Source organism: Balearica regulorum, chromosome 11 (assembly GCF_011004875.1).
Source record: "Balearica regulorum gibbericeps isolate bBalReg1 chromosome 11, bBalReg1.pri, whole genome shotgun sequence".
In the NCBI taxonomy this organism is placed as follows: Eukaryota; Metazoa; Chordata; class Aves; order Gruiformes; family Gruidae; genus Balearica; species Balearica regulorum.
This window is the reverse complement of record NC_046194.1, coordinates 9,892,949-9,904,016: the sequence shown is the minus strand read 5'-3', so window position 1 is coordinate 9,904,016 and position 11,068 is coordinate 9,892,949. Positions and strand designations below refer to the sequence as shown.

The 11,068-nt window shown below is 38.1% G+C and overlaps 1 protein-coding gene across 11 annotated transcripts in view; it reads right to left on the bottom strand.

Moving 5' to 3' along the window:
* Positions 1–463: 463 nt before the first annotated feature.
* The window catches only part of KLHL13 (kelch like family member 13), an 89,087-nt gene continuing 78,482 nt past the window's right edge, over positions 464–11,068 (bottom strand). For all 11 annotated transcript variants that reach the window (XM_075763222.1, XM_075763220.1, XM_075763225.1 and 8 more), the window contains 2 exons: positions 4,017–4,130; positions 464–2,016 (listed from right to left, as the gene is read on the bottom strand). In XM_075763222.1, coding sequence (XP_075619337.1) covers positions 1,529–2,016; positions 4,017–4,130 — 602 coding nt within the window. In that variant the 3' untranslated portion in view covers positions 464–1,528. The remainder of the gene's footprint in view (positions 2,017–4,016; positions 4,131–11,068) is intronic.

The window sequence follows — 11,068 nt, the reverse complement described above, 5'->3', positions numbered from 1 at the left end:
ACAATAGAATAAGCTAACTGATTAAAACAGTTTTCCCCAGATGATGCCCCTCTATGTTCATTAGCAAAACCACTTGTAACATACAATGAGAAGTTCAGAACAAGCACAATGGTATTAGCTTTCTATAAGCACTCAGAACTGCAATTTGTCAGCAGTACACTGTATTTTTGAGCAGATAAAGATTTCTGTAAATTTGCATGGCTGCACACATAAGCAGTAGTTCTCCAAGAAAAAAAAAAGTTAAGACACAGTTTGTTGTTTTGTCAGTCCTTAACAAAATGAACACAATCGGGCCAAAACAGTTTCTTAAAAGTAGGTCAAAAATACCCATTCATGATCACTTCTGCATTGGTTTCCTAGCAAATTAATCTACCCACACAGATATACGTAATGCGTATCCTGGAGACAGTGAGGCAGAGGAAGAAAACCAAATACATTAATGAGGTAGCTTAGACTGAATAACTGCAGTTAAAAGTTTTATTGAACAAAAGAAGGTAAAATGTGGTACTCCAAGTTCACTGAGCAAAAGCAGCTCTCTCGCTGAAGCTGCACATTGTGCTAAATAACCTTATTAACTGAGACTATACAGAGGACACATTATGCAAGTTATCTCAACAGCAAAGGAGAAAATGTAGATTAAATTTGATCTGATGGAACGATTTGGTCAAATTCTGTGACTTAATGTTTCTAGCCCTTATCTACCTATATTCAGTACAGGCATACAACAGAATATACAACTGCACTGAATTCCCATTAGTTAATAGTGTGTGCTCCCATGCAAGTGGAAGCCAATTCCTGAAAAACACCCAATTAAAAACCCCAAACATTTTAAATCTTTTGTTTGAAACGTCACTCAAGCGACTCAGGAAAAAACACTCAATATATTTTATAAAAAAAACCCTCGGCCTCTAGAAGGTCCGCTTCCTGTATAGTGCTAATAGTTTAAAATTATTTTATTTCTCCCCTCTGCCTAAGAAACTTCATATGCTCTGAAAGCACCCACAAAGTCAGGTGGGTAACCAGATATGTCAAAAATACTCTGTGAAAAGAGGGAGGTAGCTCAGGCCCCTTGGCAACCTTCTGTCATAGTTCACATTCACGTGATCTACCTCCCCTTGTAATCGGCAGTCAAAAATGAAAGGAAAAAGGATTTCAACTATGAAATTTACTGAAAGAACGTGTTCAATAAAGTCTTCAAATTTGACTCACTGGGTTTCCAAATGTAAGCTATAAGGTACCTCACACCCAATACACAACATTAATAATGTACCTAGTTCATACATTTTATAGACAATATCTTCTCATCTGTTAAACATTTGGCTCGGGTGAGTACATCTTTTTTTGTTAACCACTTGACAAACATTCTAGGCCAAACAAACAGCACAATTAATGTCAAGGTCTTTTTTTTTTTCCAGTAATTGTACAAAATGCTGTAGGCTAAGCCTAACACAAACTACTGAAGAAAAATAATAGACTCCATGATGCAGTGCAAAGGTGTTACTACAACATCATAAGTCAAGGGATGTTTCTAAGGTGCTGAAAGAGGAGATTCTCTAGACGGTGACCCCGTATTGTCCTCCGGTGGGAAAACAGTAAGAGTGCAGGCTCGAATGCCACCAAGCGATTCTGGAAGGTCAAATACTTTATGCCACTCATCTTTCTCTGGATCGTATTTCTGAACTATTTCCACCATACACCGATTATTCCAAGAATATCCTCCAACAACATAGATTTTATTTTCAAAGACAGCAACCCCAACATCACTTTGCCCACGTAACATGGCAGCAATTGGAGTCCACTGGTCTAGAGTTGGTGAGTAATATTCACAGCTTAGAACATCATCATAATCACTCGTTCCTCTAAAGTGATTTCCACCAATAACATATAGCTTGTCTCCTACAGTACACATGCAATGCAGACCTCTGACCGTTGTCATCGGAGCTTTCTGAGTCCATTTGTCTGTGTCGGGGTCAAAACACATAAGTTCCTTTTGGAAAGTATCATGGGTAATTCCCCCTAGAAAAATAAAAACACATTAGAGCAGTGCTCACCCTAATAAGCAATAAATAGCATAAACATACATTTTCATTAATTAATTCAGCCTTCCCTAAAACTATTTCACATTAGCTTAGATTACTATCACATATGTGCTCTATTTCAAAGGACATTTTTAATGTACCTTGTTCCTTTAAATCTGCATATGGAAAGAGGCCACGTGTCATACAGTACTTCAGTACATAAGATGATGCTGGCAGTTTAAAAGAACAAAAACTTGATACCTATGCTTCCTTTTAGCAAAATTATTTCTTTGCTTACATTTTTTCAGTTTGCTTGTTTTGTTTTTCACCATCAAGAAAATTCATTTCCCTTTCAAATTTTGATACGACACTATTGTGTTTTAAGTGGTCCTACCACACAGCAGAATTTTCTTCAGAACACTTTTCATCGACTTGAACTGAAGAGAGAGAGGACACTGATTTCAAATATTCTTCTGTTAATAGATGCCTATGGTTCTCTCTATATTTACCTTCTCTATGGCTCCCTGCAAAAGCAGTTGGAGAGGCTTCAGGGGAAATCACAGGACAATTTCCCATCAGTGGATGAAGTGTCCCACCTTTCCACAAGGTCACTAGGCAGGTCAGAAAGCAGTCACACCAATTTCAGACACTGTAGGCTTATTAGCTATGGTTTAAGACCATAATGCAACTGTATTTGAGGTGCTAAAAAATATGCAGAGAACACTGCTACTGAACAACCTCCTGCTGGGGTAACCATTCAACATTGAATTATCACGCTTGGGTTATTAGCAGACAGAGATAGCACAGTGTCTATAGGAAGTTATGCAAGAAAGTACTTCAACCTCCAGCTGGAAAGTAAGAATTACATACAGAAAAAATAGGGGGACTGTCCAGCCCTGACACTTAACAACAGCCATAGTAGTGGCATTGCTTGGGAGCCTATCAGGGAGGCAGAAGCTTTAACAACAAAAGAACCAATCTTCACATTTTCATCCCCAAAGTGTCCAGACTCACAGGGATATCTGAGAGGACAGGAAAAGAAAACTATGTGGGAAATACACACTATTTATATGAAAAAAAAAATCACAGCAGGGAGCATATACGTGTGCCCCCTGCAGTAAAACAAGCAAAATGAGCAAAAAAAGTACAAATTGCAGCATAATGATTAGCTTAATGGACTTGCTCATAGAAAAATAAGCAGCTGTACCTTACGGTAAATTTTAAAGCAAATCCCTCCTAGTCTACTGGCACAAGGCCCCCTTATCCAAAATACCCTGAAAATCAATCTGCTCCAGTGCATATCCCCACCAGCTCTTCACAGCTGAGTAACCTGAATTTCAGCTTAGTTCTTAGAAGGCATCCCTTACAATTGCAGTAGGAGAACATATATAGGTCTGATCTCTGTAGAGATCACTGGCAGACAGATTGAATCTTCTTTAAAAACTGAGCAGATATCAGATTTTCAGAAAACCTGCCCCCAGTTTGGAAAAAAATGGAATGAAACTATAACCTGTGACATATAGGACTGAGCATATTACAAATGAAAGACTACTGAAAGTACAGAAATTATTCATATATTGTGATTAACATGAAAACTTATCCCTTTCCATTAGCTCAGTGAAGGCAGATGTTCTTCTTTAAAGTATAAAAATTTCCAGTGCTAACCAAAATGCAAAGAGGATGTATTTAACGGTTATTTCTATATCAATGTATCTATGTGCTGTTGCCACAAAAAAAATTATTCTGACAGTTAAAGTAACTGCTTTGGAGTTCAGAGCTATCATTTACTAAGTAAATGCATAATAGTATCAAAAATAATTTTGTCAGACTCTGCAGTATTTATGTTATTTGACTGGCTTCATATGAATTTGCATCACTGCTTGTACCATGGCAAACCTATTGCAATCAGAGACTAATTTTTATTGTCTCCCACTGAAATAGGAAAAGTTAGATTAGTAATTGTTTAATAAAAATTATATGATCATATGAATCATTTACCTGAAATATACATTAATCCCCCATAGACGGTTCCAGCATGACCATAGTGGGGTTCATTCATTTTTGCCACGTAGCTCCATTCATTCATTCTGGGATTGTAACATTCCACAGTGGCTGTTTAAAACAAATGAGAATATAAAAATGTTGAAGCTAGCATGGCAGTCTGAGCACAGTAGCAGTGGCAGTAATATATTCACAAACAGAGGAAGTATCAATGGGAAACATTGTTCAGCTGAGAAAGTGTCAAGGGAATTACTGAGTATTATGTTGAGAGACAATACAGAAAAACCTCAAGCTTCGTCCCAGAGGAACAAAGAGGAAGAAAAACCCCTCTTGCCTTCTTGCCTTCCTCTTGTCTCATTCCCATTCCTGCTTGACACACAACCTGCCCCGGCTCACGAACCCGGCCGGAGGTACAGCTCTGGGACAGAGAGAATGGCAACAAAGCTGGGTGAACTCAGCTTATCTACTCTTTCCTCTTGTACAATTCCCTTCAGTGTCTGCTGCAGAGAGGGAATAAACTTAAAACCCATCTCAAAGAGCATCAATACATCTGGCGACTAGAACATTTTTCTCAGACCCATTTCTTCAGCAACACCCCACCCATGCAGAAAATCAGGCTAGATTTTCTTCTTGGTATTTTGCATTGAAATGGTCCTGTGCCCTCAAAAGGGGGCAGCAACTGTTGAGTAATTTTCTATTGTCTTGCAATGTTTTAAGTACTTGCACATCAACATAGAGCACAGCCTGTGCAAGTCACTAATTCAAACAGTTTACAAGAGCCCAGGTTTTAAAAAAATACAACATCACTGAATCTCGAATGGAGAGAAGCAGTGCCTGTGTCGATACACAGCTCCATTTCTGCAGTTTTCTTTGTGAATTGGAATGTTAAAATGATCAAAGGTTTTATCAAATCAGAAATCACAGAGGTTAGTAGAAGTTAAAAAGAAACCCAGAGCCCAGGTGTCCTTGCAGAAAGCATTTCTGAGAAGGAAGCATTTCACTTCAAAGTGGGATGGAAGAGGTGTAAGGTTGCAGGAAAAGGGATATGCAATAAGCACAGAGACTAGAAAACAGATTTAACAATGGATCTGAGCAAGCTGTAGAGACTGGCAGCTTGAATAGTACAGTATGACCAGAGGGGCAAGAGATCCTGAAAAACCTTGTAATATAGCAACCTTACGATGCACAAAGCAATTATCAATAATTGTGTTATCTTAAAGACAAATTAAATCTCATTTTAAATAATTAAGCATCAGATTCTAATGCTTGTTATTCAGTGCTTAATCTCTGAAGAGAGATGTTTATGAACTATGTGTACAAAACTGAATCTGTCTTTGAAAGTGGTATTTTACTTGCTCTAAGAACAAGCTTTTTATCTAGTCAAGGGTAGAAAAATCTGAGCCAGCTCTATGGAATCAATGATGGTGACTTACAGTCCAGGATTACACATCAACTGAAAGAGACAAAAAAAGAAGCTGCGAAACTGGACATTTTGAAGGCAGAAGCTAGTTAGTGTTAGTATAAGCCTGCAGAATTAGCAGTACTGGCCAGGCCAGTAAAGGACATCAATCAGTAACACTCATACAGTGACCATAAGATACCCCAATATAGAAAAAATTCTATATTGCACATGAGAATTGCTAAATTGTTACAGCACACTAGATTTCCTTTGGCTTTTCCCCATCCAGGAGCTGAAATTTAAATTTAAGAAATACAGAAAAGTGCTGGTCACGAACATTAAGTTCACGATATAAAGAAAATCCACTAAATTCCCATTTCTTTCAAAACAAATTCTATACTTTGATCCATAAGTATGAAATGATTAATTTCACATTCTTGAAATTGTTTAGTAATGACAGCCTGAAATGCTTCTGGTTTTGTAAGAGTGGCTTGCACACATACTCCCAGTTACACCAGCCATCTCGGGGCCTCGTAAGATGGGTAAAAAATAAAAAACTGATGCAAAGTAACTGAAGACAAGTGGCTCTATACACTACTGTTGATATGCCAAATTTGTGATTTTAAAAAACCTGCTCAATATAATATGGGCAAGTTCTAAGGTTTACTCTAAGACATCAGTCCTTCACTAAACACTTTTCCTACAATCTAGCCTTCTTGTCACTGCATTTCCTACCTCAGCCTTTTGAAACGAGCCCCGAGCTGCCTTTCACATTACACACATGTACAGGTAGATAAAAGTCTGCATAAGGAAAAGTACAAAACGGCATTCAAGCATTCTTCTAGAATGAAAATTTTTAAAGTCAGGCTTGATTTTTTTTTTTTTTAATCAAGTCAAAAATCTCTTTAAAAAAATTGGCATTTTTCCCATTTGATATCCTGCAGACTTTGTGTATCCATCAAGGACTTACATGGCCATAATGCCAGTGAATGCTAGAGACAGTATCATGCTCAAATAAAGGTACAAGCACAAAGAATTGATTCCACAAATTAGACCTAAAATTAAAACTGAATTGTATTTCTGTGTGCTGCCATCTTGACACCATGTGCAGTATTTGCCCAATCCCCAAATAAACCCACGCTCTTTTTTGTATAAATGTATTCATCCATTCCAGTAGTCTTCTAAAAAGGAAAGCTCCTTTCTAGTCCGCTCTATTTAGCAATCAGAAGAAAACAAAGATGTGCAGAAATTTCAAGAACAGAGAAAACCAGATTTGATGCACAAGTAATTATAGCTGTCCCAGTTCTACCCTGACGGCAGACCCTTCTGACCTGCTGTTCACTGTTATGCTGGACCAAAATCATCGTTCTACTTGTTTTCACAAAAACAAAGGCATCCTTCCTCCCATGGCACTTCCACTCTGTGCTGAGGTGAGGAACTTCAATTTCTAATACAGTATAAGGACAGGAAGAGCAGAGTACGTGCAAAGCCATCGCAAAGCCAGCAGCAACCAGATTAACGTGGCATTTCACACTGGTTTATCTCACTCTGCACTACGGATTGCATTCAAGAAAGAAACTATGGCCAAAAGATCCCTTTAGCAACAGAAGATAAAACATGCAGAAATTGGCATACATTACAGCCATCTCTATCACCACATTATAAAGACATTAGTTATCTAAGAAAGGATGCCATTGACGCCAAGATCCCTTTCTGATGTGGTTTCAAAATTCTCTCAAACATCACCAGTAAAGCTAAAGTGCTGTTTGACGGTATTTCAGACAAATCTCACATCTACCATGCTCTAAAACAAAGCTAATTATTTCCCAGCTGAAAAAACCCTACTGTTCAGTTTGGTGGTTCTGCATAGTTGTTTCCCTGTTTCCTTGCAAGGTGATTCAATTTCTCTCTTCTAACAAGATCTCCCTCTGCACTGAAAAGGAAAAAAACATACAAAATTCCAGCTATTAAAGGTGCACATCAATTTAAGAGAGGCATCAGGATGTTCTATATGTCATCACCAGACAGAGCACAACTCACAAAGCACTCAAAGGAACTGTGACTTTACTGAACCTAAGTATACATTCTATATAGCACGAGACTAATGGATTAATTTTCCCAACAACATGAATGATTCAAATCAGGCTTTATTTATGTTTAACAGTGGAACTTCTGATCTGTTCATTACCATAATCCAGAGAAGACAGGCCTCATTTTAATAGAATTAAGCAATCTCAAAAAGACACAAAGCTTTGGCAGTCCCAAGGGATGCTCAGTCTGCACTCATTTTATAGTGCCATCTGTGACGCTATTTGAGGAGTATACAGATACTTACCACTTCTCTGTCAGTAGCTTCTCATGTGTCTTGAGGTTTATTACAGCAGCACTTAGCAACTGCGCGTGATGTCCCAAAACCCAACATCTTAATGTTGTTATATTATTTCTATAATACGGCTTGCTTCTGTAGAACTCAAAGCTGACTTGGTTAAATTTAAACACAGCTCTGAGTAATTTTGTCCCTAGCATAGCAAGGAGCCACTTCAAAATAATCTCCTATGCAAGAGGTCCTCCATTTCACACTTTGGTTTGATATTCACAGTACTACACAGAAAGCCCAACTGGGTAATGATACATATTCTTCTTCTTAACTAATGACATTTTAAATATATATTATATAGACTCACAAGAGAAGTTTTTACATAAATAAGTTGTTTGAATTGAGGGTTAAGTATCATAGAGGGCACCTGGAAAATAAATGCCTTCCCACTTGTTCGGCATGTAACTGTCCTGCCCTGGAAGTCTTCTCTTTCCGTCTTTATTGCAGCATGATAATGAAGGTAACAATGAATCAGTGGTTTAGTCACAACCCAACACCCCCTGAAGTGCTTAGGAAAAGCTCATATATAAAAATCTCAAACTCCACTCAAGCCTATCAACAGCAGTAGCTGAAGTATCCGGAAAGTACCTAACTGCACAAATTTTCTAATGCTTAAAGGCACAGCTTCTGTCATCGCCGTCAAGCACCTCAACCAAACACTTCCACGAGCAGCTACAAAAATCTGTTTGTCTGAGAAAACAGTAGCCAGTGCTCTGCACAACAGCACAATTGCCGTGAGCTCTGCTCATGAGTATCTCTGTGAACCACATCTGGTTTTCTCTTTGTCTCCTTTCCCAAAAAGTCTTGCCTTTTGCACACCTGCCTTCTCCAGGCTGGTCTCCTGCTTGTGCCAGAGTGCTGCTCTCCCTGCCTTCTGGGAATGCCTTTGGCAGGTGCCTGCTTTGACATTTAAAAAGAACCAACCAAAATTACGTACAACCCTTCTAGGATTGGTGCATGCTTCTGCACAGCCCTCAGTTGTCACAGGGTTGAAAAAATCTGAATTATAATTTCATAATTCAGTGCCTTTCAAAGATATATTTAGCATATTCCAATGTACGTACCACATACGTGCAAATTCACCTGTACTCACCAATGAACCAAACTTTTTTCAGTGACATGCACTGTTAAAGCAGTAGCTGTTTATTACTGCTAAAGCACATCCTACTGCAGTAGAAAAGCAGTATTTACAAAGTTCTCAGAAGATTAAACGTTTGAAAACTGCTTGGGGAAGGCTTGATAGAGATCCTCAAAAAAGTATAATTGTTATTCCAGTGAATGTCAGGAGAAAAAAGAAAAATAAACTCATTTTAGCAACTTTAATCCTTTGGCCCTTTTCCATAAGAGCTGATCTTCTGGAAAGCTGAATTCAGGTTTTGGGAATTTTTCCTCTCTAACAACAGATTGAAATTAGTTTGAACCCAAGGGCAACTTCTTTAATACCTGTCCAACACACATTTAACCTTCTATGAAAAGCTTGAGAGTTTTTCCGTCTGAAGAGAATGGGAAGTTTAAGCTGGATTTCATCTTTTGGCTGTCAAGATTTATGAAAGAAACATGAAAATGAAAAGTGACTTGCCTCACAATTAACAAGAAAAGAAACTGAAGCCCCAAATCAAAGCATCAGACAGCTACAATATTTAGCATTTATAGAGTGCTCTTCCCACAGAACAATCCAATGACATTTTTCAGGTCTGTGTGGAAATCATTGCAGCATTTTAATGATATCTTTACAGAAGAATTTTAGACAGGTGATAGATTTTATATTTTAATTAAAGCTGCAGAACAGTTGAGGGCAGCAGAACAAGACTGCTTGATCTAGTTTAAGAAAAACACTGCACTTAAAGACTGTTGTACACACAGGTTGCACTTGCTTAGTGACAGTATTATTTCACATTGATTTTGTTAGACTTGCAACTTTCTGACCAACATTCTTATGCCCATACGCTGTTTAGATGGCACAGTACAGAAGGACAGCAATCTGATTATCTGCTATTAATTCATACCATTAGAAAATAGTTCAATGAAAGTCAGGGTTTCTGATACTCAAGATAAAGATCAATACACATTAGTTTGTACCTTTGGTCTTTTACAGGGTATTAAGCTTGCTTTTAGAATGTATTTTCAGGAAGATAAAATGACATGTAAGAGAAACTCTGAAAACCTCAGGATCTGCATCAGAAAATGGCTAAGAAAACAAATTATTGCAAAAGAGTTTCCCATGTTTTTTGGAAACAGGAAACATTTTTTATATCTCATTTCATCAAACATTAGAATGGATTTTAAACTTCTAGCAAAACTAGCCCAGTTTTGTGTAGTGGAAACAATATACTATATGTTTCCTAAGAAAGTTTGCAATATGATCATGAAATAAAGTGTGTATGTGAACAACTGACAAGCATTAATTAAAAAGTCACAGATGCTGCAGCACAAATTAGGTTTTGTATTGTTTCAGTTAAATGTATTTCTCACTGCATTTGAAGATACTGGTGTATTTCTAAAAAGCAAATCTTAGCAGCACAAGATACTGCCACAAAGACTTAATAAGACACGGTTAAGTATTGGGCTGAAAGCAGCAAACAAAATAATGAAATGTTACATCTGGTTTAGATATAATATTATGCTAAAGTTCCAAGCATGATCACTGTAACATTTCAATTTTAAAGCACAGACAAATTTATCAATTGAATATACTCTCCCAGACTTGACTGCAAATGCTAACCACCATGGCTCTGGAAAATACAATGGATTAATACAGGCCATCCTCTACAGACTTTTGTTAAATTAAAAGTTACCACATATTTATTCGTTTTCAACCATCTTAATTCCCTGAAATTGATTTTAATTTTTTTTTTTGTCAAGTAAAATGAATCATCATTTGCAAGGCGGGGGGAAAAGTAGGCAGCAGGACAGAATCATTCATATTATGCAATGGTTTGGGTTGGAAGGGACCTCAAAGATCATCTAGTTCCAACTCCCCTGCCATGGGCAGGGACACCCTCCACTAGACCACGTTGCCCAAAGCCCCGTCCAACCTGGCCTTGAACACTTCCAGGGATGGGGCATCCACAGCTTCTCTGGGTAACCTGTGCAAGTGCCTCACCGCCCTCACAGGGAACAATGTCTTCCTAATATCTAACCTAAACCTACCCTCCTTCAGCTTAAAGCCATTACCCCTTGTCCTGTCACTACACTCCCTGATAAACAGTCCCTCTCCTTCTTTCCTGTAGGCCCCTTTAGGAACTGGAAGGCCGCAGTTAGGTCTCCCCAGAG